The 15,000-nt window shown below is 39.2% G+C and overlaps 1 protein-coding gene across 1 annotated transcript in view; it reads right to left on the bottom strand.

Moving 5' to 3' along the window:
* The window catches only part of LOC101864059 (chloride channel protein C), a 31,916-nt gene extending 16,977 nt beyond the window's left edge, over positions 1-14,939 (bottom strand). The window contains exons 1-11 of the mRNA XM_013081564.2: positions 14,878-14,939; positions 12,065-12,392; positions 10,235-10,377; positions 9,561-9,615; positions 9,251-9,409; positions 8,344-8,519; positions 5,999-6,091; positions 5,367-5,610; positions 2,694-2,888; positions 1,833-1,921; positions 512-645 (exon numbers count right to left, since the gene is read on the bottom strand). Of these exons, the coding sequence (XP_012937018.2) occupies positions 512-645; positions 1,833-1,921; positions 2,694-2,888; positions 5,367-5,610; positions 5,999-6,091; positions 8,344-8,519; positions 9,251-9,409; positions 9,561-9,615; positions 10,235-10,377; positions 12,065-12,304 (1,528 nt within the window). The 5' untranslated portion in view covers positions 12,305-12,392; positions 14,878-14,939. The remainder of the gene's footprint in view (positions 1-511; positions 646-1,832; positions 1,922-2,693; positions 2,889-5,366; positions 5,611-5,998; positions 6,092-8,343; positions 8,520-9,250; positions 9,410-9,560; positions 9,616-10,234; positions 10,378-12,064; positions 12,393-14,877) is intronic.
* Between the last annotated feature and the right edge of the window lie 61 nt (positions 14,940-15,000).

The following is a 15,000-nucleotide window of genomic DNA, read 5'->3' on the forward strand; positions in this document are numbered from 1 at the left end:
TATAATTATTCATATATATTTAAAATCATCTATCTAAATATGTGAGGCAGCGTGGTGAAATCAGGGGCTTGCCAAAACAATGAAATTGAAGAAACAGTTCGGCAATTTTTATCGAAATTTTGTTTTTAGGCTCAACACCTTTTAAGTTCATAGAAAAACACATTTCCATGTGAATGTCGCTGAAAAAACATTGATTATAGGCAAAAAATACGTCATTTTTAAGTTTTCAAGGACTCTCAAGCTATTGAAGTTGAAGTGACCAAACTTTGGCAGCCATACACTTTTAACCTTTGGTGAAGTACATGTTGCAAAAAAAACTACTTTAAAATATTTAAACTCATAATACTATAAAATCATATGTGCCATTTCTTTTGTCTGCACGATGAAGTCACTGAGATGGGACACTGAGAGACAGACAAATTGACAGATAGAGAGATAGAGAGATACAGGTATAAAAAGATAGACAGATGGAGAGATAAAGAGACAGAGCCAGATAGAGAGCAGTACTCACACTCGTTGTATGTGCCGTTAGTCAGCAGAGTGGTACCGTTGAGGTGGGTGGCGCCCTCTTCGCACGTCGGGAAAATGTTCTCTTGGTTGTAGTGAGAGTCATACTTGTTGGTGGTGTCGTTGGCGCAATTGTCACTTGTGACACAAACAAACAAACAAATACATGCACTTAAACACCACATTAACACCCAATACACATAATCACACACACACACACACACACACACACACACACACACACACACACACACACACACACACATACACACACACACTCGATACATACAAACAATCAGACGTCCAAATCACAAAATAAGACAAACACTCAATACACATATCAAATCAACAAACATCCAATACATGCAATCAAACAAACAACCCAGTACACTGATAATGAAATGTGTTTTCATAACATTAAAAAAAACAACGAAACTTACACGTGATCTGGTCATGAGTCTCTCACCCAACGTTGAATTACAAAGTCCTATCTGACATTTTTGGATATCTTCAGTCACCAAGACAATGAGGTCAGAAACCAAATGTTCCATCTGCTCTATCAAAATCATATGATTATTGGGAGTCGTTATCAAGATATTCAAAGACCTGCATTTGTAAAACATGTTGTGAAACTCAATTTTTTTTAAGGTCAAATGTCTAAGAACAAGATACTGAGCAGATAGAACTTAGTAATTCTACGGTAGCAAATAAAGAAAAACTCGTCTAGTGAAGTCATGGAAGTGTCACCTCACAATGCCTTACCTCCTATCAGCCAGAACGTCACACTTTGTGTCCTTTCTGTTTACCCCTTTTCCCAAAATGGCACAGAGTGTGTCTTTTTCACCTGCTTTCCTAATTAAATACACATTTATGTCCTGTCATCCAAATCCATGTTTATAATATGGGTCAAGTTAAAAAAATACATGATTATACTTACTTTCTTTGAGAGAATTAGAAGCTTGAAGGCCTACTTTTCAAGCGGCAGCATGTTGTATCAATGAAAACATAGGATCTAGAACTGCATCATTTTTCAAATCAAGATTATTAACCAAATCCCTTCACAATACAACTGCTTTTTCTGCATTCGATCTCATTATCTCCTTCCCTGACGTTGCAGACGATTAATTTTTTGGCACAGTGAATGAGACAGATCTTGACCCAAAACAGAAGGCGATACAAAAACTTACATGAATTCTGAATGACAGCACAGATTTAGTTCTGGCTGCTTAGGAAAATCCATGAATTTCATTCTGGATGATAAGGGTTAACTATCATTATGAATGACTCACCAAATGATGTCCTAACAACAATCATGAATAACTCACCTAAGTACCCCTGAGTTGCCTTTCATGCACTGGAATGGCACACATGAAAACGCCATTGGCAAAAACACTGAGAAGGAAGTCATGAACAACTGGAGAGAGAGAGAAAAAAAAGAGACACATATTACAGTGGATTTAACTGTCTTTTCTTCAGATACTTCAGGATTTTATTGAACTGATAGGGGCCTTTTCAGAGTATAATTAATCAAAATAGAATTTATTTTGAAACGCAAAATACTCTCTAGGCAAAATACCCCTGAACACAAAACATGACCGAGCCTAATACATATGCAGGTTAGCCCAGAAGCACCCAAAAAAAATTAGTTCATGAGAAAAAGGTGTCATCTCATGTGACGAGATGCTCTCACCTACATCTAAAAGTAAAGAAAATTGATTTTGAATCTCAAACTATATCAGATATGGTAAGTCTATTTTTAGAAATAAAACTACCAGAGCTTACTAATAAAAGACACATTTTCACTGATTTCACTGGACAGCTACATAGAGAAGACAAAGTAAGTGCAGAAAAAGGAGAAACCAACCCAATACTAAAAGAACAGAGATGTAAAAGCTTTTCTGGAAGAAAATTCATAGAAGTTTGCAAGTCACTCTCCCCAAAATTCACAAGTTCCTCTAGAGATTGAAAGCTATCCAGGTAATAAAAAGTATGAGTTACCAGCAAGATGATATAAATATATTGATGGTCCTTTAACTCCCATGATTAGAGAATGAAACTTTCAGTCATTGTTGACTTTCATGAATTTACTTTTGAAAAAAAAAAACTTGCACACTTTAACTTTTAGCCAGAATGAAAAAAAAATGGACTTCAACTTTAGCTGGCTGTAAAACATTGTCTGGACTCACCATAACCAACGCTGGCTCCGCTAAACGGATGACCTTGACCAGCCAAGACCTGGTAATGGCTGCCAGCTTGCGCTTGCGGAATCTGTGAATCTTCAAGTTGATGATTGTGAAGAGCGATCCCAAGACACCTCCAATAATTCCAATCAGAACTGATGGGAGGAACATGAGAATGTTGATGTCCACTCCTTCATCAATCTGTCGTTTCAGAGGTAAAAAACAACAACATTAATTTCAGCCCAATGACGTAACAAAACACAATCTTTCGAAATAATTGTAATTGGATGAGTTAATGCCCCAACTGACACAATTTAGATCATTTTTTTTTTTAGTAGAGGTTTTACGGCGCTCGCAACTGCATAAGGTCATATGAGCGCCAAGGGGCGGATGTCAACAGAGAAGTCCTTACAGGGAATCGGACTTACTCTGCTCACCTCTCTAGCTTCAACAGCACAAGGTCTGCTTCGACTATCAAGGCACCGCGGAAATAGCGGGTCACAAGAGTGATAAACATACAAAAGAAGTAGAGGAAAATGACAATAGTAAGGAATAGGACAGAAAAAGCAGCAGTTCCCTGTTGCAGATCAGGCACAGTTATGAGCGTGACATGATGAATCAGCCCATTTACAATTCTACAGTGCTTGAATGAGAAATGTCCCCCCTTTGGGAAAGGCCTAAAGACACTACAGTCAGTGGCACTGCCCCGGGGGCAGGTTGCTAGGACCCAGCCTGTAAAGGCCAATGCGAGCTAAGTTGGATACCTTCAGGTGAGTGGTTGATGGGTGCTCTGGCATGGTTTGCTCCTTCTTTCCCACATGCATCAACCGTCCTGGTCTCTCCTTTTTCTTTTTTGTGTTTGTTACTCACTTGTAACACCTATAATCTTTGGCACTTACATTACTTTGTTGTGTTGCAAGCGCTGTAAAAGTCTTCCTAAACTAAAAGAGTTGTAGACAGAATCCCAGCTGGCAGGAGGAGATACTCAATAAACAATGTCCTCATATGGGAATCAAACTCATGTCTTCTGTGTGAGACAAAGAAGAGCCTAACTGCTCCACCGAGATGCGAGTCAATCTTTTGGTCTGAACTAAAATTATGACTAAAGGCCAAGAGTACTTCTCTCTTCACCTCAATCTGTGACATGATGATCACTGAATATAGAAGTCAAAGGAGAATTTATGATCCAGGTTCTGGGTTGAAGTCACATTTAAAGCCATGCTCAAAGCCAAGGACAATGACAAAAGGGCATCAAGGTCACAATAATGTCAAGGTAACAGCAATATTCTTCTCAAGTCATGAATGAACAAATTGAATTGAGATCACACATATAGGCACAAAGAAACACACACACACATACACACAGAAATGTGAAATACACACATATGTATATATTATATATATATTACAAATATATATGCACTATACATACCACACATATGTAGGTAAACATACATATGCACATACGAACCCAAAGATATACAGACACTAAAGTGGACATACAAAAAACCCACATACACACATACACGCATATATATACATATATAAACGTATACATATACACATCCAAACACCTACATACATAATTTCATATAACGGTCCGTCAGTGTTCTCTCAGTCAACTTCATGTAATTGTCACAGTGTGTTAAACCTATATGGTAACTTCATATGACTGCTACTGGATGCTCTTCTTGAAATTCTCTGCAACTGTTATTGTCTGTTCTATAAGATACTTTCATGGGACTTTCACTATGTGTTGTTAATCTCAGACTTGCCATAAGGTCATGAGTTCAAACCCCGTGAGGGCCCTGACATTGTGTCCTTGGGAAGAGCACTTAACACGAATTTTCCTCACTTCACCCAGTTGGCTCTGGGTACCAAGCTATAGACAGTCAGTTTGTTAGTGTTTGAGCGCATTCTTTTAGACATTAAAATTTAGAAACTGTAGTGTGCTGTTGCTCATTTTGATTTAACACATTACACCCTAACTTGCCCGAGAATCCCCTTATGCGCTCCACCCTGACTCACCCGGAACCGCCAGCGCTGACCTAGCGTCTTTAGAAATGAAGTATCGCCTTAACGAGACTCTGGGGGCCGAGATTTTGATTTGCATAGTTATTGCAAAAAGTTTCTTCTTTCGTTTGATACCGAAATGAAATTTTTCGGGCCAGTAGTTTTAGTATTAGAGCTGATCGAAGTGCGATCGCGCTACCGACACTTCGAAAGTGTCTCGACTTGTTGAAAAGCAGTACAATTGAGTTGGAAAACGGAAGTAACGATGGATTTGAGCAAAAACAAGCTCAGTTTTTTATGAAAACGTAGCAAGAGTTTGGGGCGATTCAGATTGATCAGACGGAGAAAACCTAGAAGTTAGATCTAGGGCCCGACCGCGAGGCTGAGTGTGAGAGTGACGAGTTGGACACCCTGACTGAACAAAAGTTAGAACCTTTCCAACAGTTTGCGCATACATAAAGTTATATTTTTTTGAAACTACATTCAGTTTTCTTTTTAACTTTTATCTTTTTTGGATTTTTGGAATTTGTCTAGTATTTTTTAAAAAGTGTTTTTTAAACGCTTGTATTCACGGGAGGTGGGTTCCTTCCCCTTGCTTAGGATCTAACAATGGACTTCCCGTCCAGGCCCTTAGGGTGTAATGTGTTTTTAAAAAAAGTTACTTGCATTGAAAAGAATGTATCGACTGGTTTGAAAAGCTCCAAATGTGCCGATATTTTGAAACTTCTCAAAAGCCGAGTTGAAGATGTCTGAAGTAGAGGTGGAGATGATGCAGCAGAAAAAGATCTGCCAGGAGAGGGTGTTGCTCCAGAAAGAGGAGACTTCCTCCATACAGAACAGCAGGCCACCCACTGGAGCCCCGAAGGCTGCAGACACACCCGCCGCAACACCCGCAGATATGAAGTTTCTCCTGTGGAGAATAGATACAGTGCAGCTTTGTAACAGCTGAATAGTGGTTGTCGGTGATTAAGTAAACGGAAAAATATCACTTGTTTACAAACAGTAAATGGAGTATGGCACTTACCAAAATGAGGTAAACAGAGAATGCAGCTTGTTTACACAAAGTAACACAAGAATGTCATTTGCCTACACATCATAACTAGAAACAAAAAAAGTCATTTTTCTAAAATCAGATTACAATGTCAAATAAATCTCCTGTAAATGGAAGTAGACCAGCTCCACTCGCATGTTTATATGATCTTTCCTTGCAATGGTGTAAACACATCAATTCCTTAAATTGCCACTGTGAAAAATTCGGTACGAATGGACACACAATAAATGACAAACAAGGGACTTACCGATCCTCAGGATTGCGAAATCTCTCAAAAAAAGGCAGACTAAATTTCAAAGACTCCGAGGAAGCCTGGCTAAAACCTGCACCAATAATAGCCCTGAGGAAAGAGAAACACACAGGTGAGTCCTACGTGGTGGCATTCTGAGATAGGAGGACAAGAATCAGATATCCTTCATGTTTTATGTTCTGGGAAAAGATCAAAATAATATGATGTTCTTCATGTAGGCGTTCTAGAATAGGATAACAAAAAGAATGCCCTATACAGTGGTGTTTCTTGAAAGAACAGGGATAGAATGTCCTACCTGATGGTTTCCTGAGATAGGAAAAGGATGTGATGTATCATATGGTAGCTGTAATAGTTTTTGTATCCTCACACTGTATATCATTTCAGAAGCTGTCTATTTGAACACTGCCTAGGTCAACTCTTTATCTCCGAGGGGGGTAAACCCATTACGCCGGGGCTCTTTTATGGTGCTTAATCTAAAAGTGACAAAAACATCACTAAATAGGTCAAAAATTGAAACCAGCAAACCTACTTTGATAGTTTTTCATCTAATGAATGCACTTCCGGTATAAGAGATCTGTTTTCGGCAATTGCCGAAAAGTAATATGATGTCGAAGTTGTCGTAAAGGAATGTGCCTGAGCCGCTGTCAGCGGCTCACCGGCACAGTGGTTCCGACCGCAAGCTTGCTGGAGATAAAGAGTTAACCTGGGCTGTGAGGGATGCATGACAGAAAAACGGAGCAACCTGATAAACATATTCTCACATGGGAATCAAACTCATTGTCTACATATACAGTCAAGAGTCCTACCGTAACAAAACAGACGCATGCCAGTACTATAGTGCTTCATTTGACAAGGCAAGGAATAGACATAGTAGAAATTAATATTCCAAAGCAGAGTGCCTCCCAATTTCTGGACTAGAAAAACTAAAGCTCAAAACTTGAATTTACATTTTTTTAGTTTCAGTAAGAGTTTTACGGCACTTGCAACACAATAAGGTTATATAAGTGCCGAAGATTAGAGACAATAACAAATACAAAATAGAAGGAGTTTGATAGAAAAAAGGAGCAAACCACACCAGAGCACCTGTCAACCACCCACCCCCATAATTTACATTTGACTTCCAACAGAATCTGTTTTCATCAAATTTCTCAAGAAAGAGCTTCTGAAAGACTGGTGAAGGAAGCCATCTGAAAGACTGGTGAAGGAAGCCATCTGAAAGACTGGTGAAGGAAGCCATCTGAAAGACTGGTGAAGGAAGCCATCTGAAAGACTGGTGAAGGAAGCCATCTGATCTTGTTCAAAGACTGAATGACCAGAACAAAATAAAACACAAACATGGTAGCTTTACTTCAATCACTTGTAAAAGACAACTACCAAAGAATTGACTATACACTCCTCAATCAAGGATATATATTCTAACTAGATGAAAGATATTTTGGATATATCAAAGTTATGAGAAGTAAAAGCTATGACTCCCACAGACTATATTACAATAATTGAAGAAAGTGAAGTTCTCTTCATTCATTGCTCATTTCATTCATGGAGAGGACATTTTTAAATTCATGGAATCTGCAATGAAACCTGAGTAAGGCCACCTTAAGAAATTGTTATGGGTAACAAGCCAACCTTCATTTATATAAATTAGTTTTCTCATTTAAACGAAGAGTCACAAATACAAGACAAAATACAACTTTTACAAGCACCCATCCTCCTGTGGAAGTTTAATGCTACTACACTGAGTACAATGCTGAACCATGAGAGAATGTCCCCACTTTTAAACACATGATAGTTCCAAGAAATTAAAAGAATCAAAACATAAGGATCTTTTAGATCTCTATGCAAAGGAACAGGTTCATGCTGACGGAGGCCCCCTGATGAAACCCACCCAGCTGGTGATGACGAAAACAACAACGCTAACTGTGGTGAATACACATGTGCAATGAAGGCTTAATTCTTTTCATTGAATATCACAGACTACTATATTGTGGTTTTTAGATTTTTCAAGTTTCAGTATTAAAACATTTGACTCGAATCCATATGACAAAAAACAATAAAAATAATTCTGTTATTTAAAGTGCTAGATAACAACAAATTTGAAATTGAAACTGAAAATTTGGCACACATTACAAAACTGCATTCTTTAAATTTTGATTTCACATGTTTTCTTGAAACTAATTTTTCATACACAACCATGTTTCAGTACTAGCCAGTCTGTCTGTCTATCTGTCTGTCTGTCTATCAGGCTGCCTGTCTGTATGCCAGTCTGCCTGCCTGCATGCCTTCCTGCCTGTACGTCTGTTTAACTCCAGAAATTCTGGATCGATAACAACTACAGAAATTACCCAAGATGGATCATGGGACCCTCTGGTCCGATGGGCATCCCACATCCAATGGCTGCCACACATGAGAGAAACTTGGCCACCAGAGTCTTCAAGCTGAAGATGCGCTGTACCTGCGTACCGTTGAGGAACCCGGTGATCTCTGGCAGACCCGAACCCCCGGCACTAGGTTGCCAGATCTGTTAGAGCAACAGTACATGGCAGCTGTTCATGACCCACATTCATGACCTACAACCAAAACAGTTCTACGACAAATTGAGCATGTAATAAACTGTTACTAGAACTGTGTAACACCAAAACAGATATATATGGATAGAACATTGTTTAGGTCTCAGTAAGAGTTTTACGGCACTTGAAACACAATAAGGTCATATGAGTGCCGAAGATTAGAGGTGTTACAAGAGAGTAAAAAAGCAAAAAAGAAGGAGAGATAAAGACGATAGATGTCTGATAGGAAAAAAGAAACAAACTACACTAGAGCACCCGCCAACCACCCACGCATTGTTTATGATTGGGAATGTTACAACAGAGTGCACAGTGTCACCATCAACATCTCATGATAACAATGACAACACCTTTCCACCAGAATAATGACATGTCACCACAATAACCGTTTTTTTAGCTTTCGTAAGCGTTTTACGGCACTTGCAACACAATATGGTCATATAGGTGCCAAAGAATAGATGTGTTACAAGGGAGTAGCAACATACACAAAAAAGAAGGAGGAGAGATAAGGACGATAAACGTTTGATATGAAAGAAGGAGAAAATCACACCAGAGTACCCACCAACCACACAAACCACAATAACCGCAAATCACCATAACAACAACATATCACCAAGATAATGACAATAGCATCACATCATAAGGGCAACAATAATTCCAGATAACAACCACAACAACTTCTTACCACAATAACGGCAGCTGCAAATACAGCAAACAAAATGCTGTAGCCTGCACAAAAGAAGAATCCCTCTGCCAGATTGCCATCCTGAAAGAAAATTTCAGAGAAAACTTCAGAGTCAACTTTCCTCTTGAGCTGGAGCATCTGATCCCTAAATAGACCAAAGCATGATAATGACGTTTAAACTACTAAAAAATAATTATGATTACTGCAATCAGAAAAATTCCCCAAAGAAAAAACAAAACCAATAAACAAACAATCAAACAAAAAACAATAACTCCAATAGAAATTTTCGTGGGAATATTAAAATGTCAACCTTTCCATCCATGCCAAAGTAGGCTTCTCTTTGAGTATTCACATCAGTCTCCAAGCTGAATTGTTGAATATATGAGTAACATGCTTAAGTTCTTGTTACAACATAGATTTTACATGCAGGTTACCAATATCATTATAAAGATATACAATAGAACCTGACCTGAAGGCTGCTTGTCCAAGACAACCACCTGTACAAACAATCGCTTCCCCCCCCCCCCCCCTTGCGTTTTATCTATATAATGATACTGCTCAAGGTGACAAACGGTCCAATGTGGCTACCACTCCAATATTTTTATCAACCAGCAGCCCCATATACCTGTCCAAGACAACAACCTTTCGCTATGTTCTCAAGTTAATGAATAAGACCATTTCGGTATGTTATCAAGATCTGAAAGAAGAACCATTCCCTGTTTTTTATAAAGTTTAAAAATAAGAACCATTTGTCATAAAGAAGTTTCAAAGTAAGTACCTTTGTTTTCGCATCAAAGCTCAAAATTAGATACTTAGCCCCCCCCCCCCCCCCCCCCCCCCCAGCAAAAACTCAACATAAAAAAAAACTTGGCTGTTTATTAACACATCTTGATAGTGAAAGGGCCATTTGTAAACACAGCATATTGTTAATACAGTATGTTCGTGTAAGGGTCCTATATATATATAAACACACTATTGACTGACTTTGAGATCATCTGTCGCTTGATCCAGTGTTTGTACACATGGCTGTGGTTGGGCAAGTAGTCACAGCTCTCATAGTTTGTCAGAGTTTCTTTCTCTTGCTCCGTATAGCGATGGGTGATGTACACTGGCTCATAGTCTCGCCCCTGTCAGAAGTGATCAAGACAGATGATTGAAATGCTGAACAGCGCAGGTTCAATAGTAAAAAGACAACAAACAAAAAAAGACCAGCATGGGTGTGTGCATATGTAAATTGCGACAGAAAAGAAGAGCAGTGGTACAGGAAGACATAGATGTTTGTATAATGTGGTAGAGGATGATGTTACTACAGTAGAATCCTGTCATAACGAGAGGGTGGGGACCGGAGCAAAATGTCCGTTATAGCAGGATTCTCGCTATAAGGGATCCAGTAATAAATTCAAGGAAAACTGTAAAGTAGGCCTAATCTATGAGTTTGGTGTTCTGTTTATTTCCTTTAGCTATCTCCCCTGATGATGATTTTGTTTCAACATGACCTCTAGGTCTTACTTGATCAAAATTCGAATCAGGTTTATTTCTCTAGCGCTAGATCTAGCGATGTGGACAGGCAGCTCGGCTTTGGCGATCAGAAATCAGAAAGAAAGGGCTCTGGGTTAACTCGCTCTCTGTGTTTCCCCCCACCCCACCCCATCCCACCCTGTGGTGCATTCCGTCTCCTAGCGCACGTCACACATTCGCTCCATCCATCACATTGCTGTGACCTCTCCATCCCCGCATCGGAGAAGTGAGAGGCATGGCAGGCCTCAATAATCTAAACAAGGCTTACGCTGGCTTATTACGCGATGCGTTCTGCTTGTCTGCGCATGCCACACCCTCCCTACTCAGTCGCTCCGGCCTTCATTGTTGATGCACATGGGCTCTCCTATTCTTTGTTTCGCTAGATCACCAACAAGTTTCTCAACTGGCGAGGTTTTACATTATGTATAATTGGCCTATGCACTGTGCACAGCAGCAGCAATATTCCGCTATAACCGACTCGCATGTTTGTCTGATAGCGCTATAGCAGTATTTTATTTACAAAGGTAAAGAGGAGGAAAAAAACGGGGTTTTAGAACAGTGTCATTATAACAGACTTCTCGTTTTTTGCGGACTCGTTATAAGTGGACTCCACTGTATCTAGTATGTGGAAAGAGGAAGAAATATAACTAAAAGAAACAACAAAAGGTTAGTTAAGAAGTAGTAAGGAAATACTATCATAGTGGCATGAAAGTAATAGTTACCTTTTCTGGTAAAACATGGCAATATCATCAAGTTTACTCACTCCCCCATGTGTAATATGAATAATGGCATATAATACTATATATCGTTTTTATTTTGTGCAGGAAGAATATTGCAGTATCATTTATTTCCATGTGGTGGGATTATTGTGACATCATTAAAAATTACATTTTCCTCACACAGTCCAAACATCGCCATGTCATCATCCTTACATTCATTCCTGGCAGTGCGTACAAAACAACTTCAGTAGCAATACATCTACCTTCCTCAGGGGTGAACATTGCTATTTTATCAAGGTTACATTTACCTGATGTTGTGTGAGCACTGCCCAGTCTTTATCAACATTACTCTACATACCCAAGAGTTGAACACTGCAACATCCGCAAGCAACAACAAAAAAATGGTGTTGGGATAAAAATGTTTTGTCATGAAATACTTCATTTACCTCCTGTAATATCAACAATGTGAGGGCGACAATGATATTTTGACTTTTCTGAAGTGTGAGCAAGACAGTCTGCAGAATCACATTTATACACTAGCATAGTGTGAACATAATTACAGTGCTATAAATGTTACCTTCTCAAAGACAGAAAACTCTTGATCATCTTGTACAGCAAAGACAGCATCATCTTCTGGAATAGCAGTGTTGAGAAGTGAATTCTGAACTCCGTCTGGCTGAATGCTTCTTTTCCGCCCCACACTTCGTCTTCTCAAGCCCTTCGAGCCTTGATCAAGGTTAGCACGGTCAGAGACCTGTCTCTCTTCTTCAACAGAGATCACTTCATCGTCCTGGTTTTGTAATGACCTAAACGACATTGTGTTCTTATATGTCTATCAGTGTCTCCCAGTGCTGACCTGTGGTACCTTCGACCTGCTGACTTAAACATCCAGAATTTGCCTGGCCCTACAGACAACAAAATGAAAAGCAATGTTATAATAAAATGCCTCTGACCTACATAGCCCCAATCATATGGTCACTTTTAAGCACAAGGAGGCTATCCTGAAAAATGCTGTTTTGAGAAAATCGAAAGTAAAGATTTTGGACCCTTGTTCAGTTTCTTTAAAAGACAAGGATAGTTTTCTCTATAATCAAACAAATATACCAATGAAAATAAACTTCTCCTATAGGCAAGGCAATGCCCACTTTTGGTGTAGGTCAAGATTTCAGGAAACTCCCGAAATCTGGGTTAGCCCGCTCTTCCTTAAAAGCGACCATATTATTTCTGTTACTTTTAAAAAACAAAAAATGCATTGTCCATAAGGAACACGTATGTCTCTTCAATATCACTGCACTTATGGAGCAATTGTCAGTACAATACAATAAAGTGATAAAACAAAAGTAAATTTACGATGCAAACAATTTACACCTCTAGATAACAGGCATGTTATGTTATGTTTTAAAAGGCAACACATTTCTAAGTAAAACAAAAGACCCAACAGTGCAAATGTGTCCCCATGCACATGTTCCTGCAGCATAGACAATGACCATAGAGAACAAACATGTCTCAAACATAAAAGAATGTTTAGCCTCACATAAACTCTAATCAAGTTGGCTCTGTCCTCTTTTCAAAGCCAGGATCTTCTAGCCCAAGTAAGTTATCTGAACACTTCCAAAGAGGACAAGAGCGCAGGATGAATAGTTCGGAAACCCTTATATTTTACATTATAACTTGAAAGTGAGCTAAATATATAAAAAAAATTAAAAAACAAACTAACTTTGATTTCGGTCACATAACATGTAGATCTAGGCCTTTAAGCCTAGAGTAAATTACATGGCTGATTCAGAGGACAGATTTTTCAGTGCAATAAATTTTAAAAAGTAAAAACTGTTTCCTGTTGCCCAACAAGGGCTCTGTATCTAATCTAGATTCTATCTCTATAATGTCGAAAGGCTTGGGCTGGATTGCTGGATGTCAGAATCTACAATCTATTGATTTCAGTAGGCCTTAGAATGAAGTTGCTTGCCTATTTATAGAGAATATAAACTTAAAGCATGGCTAGATTTTCTGAACAGAATGTCTTTTAAAACTTATGCCTGCCATGCTTTTGTTGGCAGGCTACATTCAAAATGTTATACACTGACGTCACTGACTAAAACCGCCAGTGGACCCTCCCCCTAAATGAAGTTTTAGTGTCGTGAACGTAGCCTCAACAGCGCCTGCAAACTGCATTCAGGGCGCCGTGAACGTAGCCTGCCAACTACGTTCATGGCGCTGTGACCGAATGCGTAGACTAGATCTAGAATCTAGATTTCTAGATCTAACTACAGAGACTAATTATTTACTTTTTTAGACTACTTTGAGAGGGTTTGTTGAAGGGCCACCTCTATTCTCACCCGGAGTGAGAATAGTGCAGGCGAGTCTTGTGGCTATTCTCACCCGGTGCGCGTTCACCAAATTTTGCGTTCACCCTAAACCACAGAATTCTACACTGTGAGGAAAAATTGTAGATTTCTGTGCCGTGAACAAACGTTCCATTTCAACTGTAGCCTACTAAAAGCGTACAATTTTGTCTGTGGGCAGTGGAGAGAGAGAGAGAAAGAGAGAGAGGAGTAGCGCGAGAATTTCCGGGCAAAACAAAATGGCGACCCGCGTAGTTCGGCTCGATTCGAAAAGTTAAATAGCCGTAGCATCTTTGTAGACAACCAAATTAATTTACTTTTGTGTTTTAACATCATTTTTTAACATTGTTTTGGTCAATTTGATCGTCCACACCGATAGACAGTATTCAGAAAGAGACAGAGAGAGAAAGAAGAGGGGAGGAGTTGATCTTGCGAGAACTTCCGGGCGGGTGAGAATAGCCACTTTCTTGTTGAAGTCAGATGAATAGATCTAATCAAATTTAGTTTTCCAAGAATCCATGTTTCAATAATTGAAGGATTAGGCCTAGATTTAGATTCTAGAATTCTAGATCTAGACTTAGGTTCTAGATCTAGATATAGATCTAGAGTCTAGATCTAGATCTAGATTCTAGATCTAATAATTATTGAAGTCAGTTGGATTTTTGCATTCTTCTCCATCTTTTTGAAACCGTTTAACCCACACTTTAAGGCCACAAAAGGCTCTTCCAGAGAGCAGTGAAGAATGAAGGAACTGACAGATCAAGTTTGATTGGTTTGTTGATGTCGTAGGTTGTTTCTATAATATAATGTTACGAGTCAGCCAGTGAGCCTGGGGGCAGGAGTGGGGGAGACGCCCACAAAATGTTTTTTTTAAATTCTGAAATTTTCAACTCTACTAATCTCAATCAAATGACTTCGACTCGCACTGCAGAACAATACCAATACCATCAGTACACTCCACCTCTAAATGTGCATGGATGCGTTAAAGAGCCTTCAGCTAAGTGTTCCCTTTTCTTGCATTAAACCCTGCCTAAAATACACCACTTACATCGAGCAGTGAGACATCCGCTCGAGTAATAATAGACTTGCTTGGAACGTCTTTCGTCTTTCGAGTTTCGGGACAACAATCCAAGTTTTTGAAATTCTGGAGCGTCGGCTTTGACGTCTATCA

This window comes from Aplysia californica, unplaced genomic scaffold (assembly GCF_000002075.1).
Source record: "Aplysia californica isolate F4 #8 unplaced genomic scaffold, AplCal3.0 scaffold00136, whole genome shotgun sequence".
Classification (NCBI taxonomy): Eukaryota; Metazoa; Mollusca; class Gastropoda; order Aplysiida; family Aplysiidae; genus Aplysia; species Aplysia californica.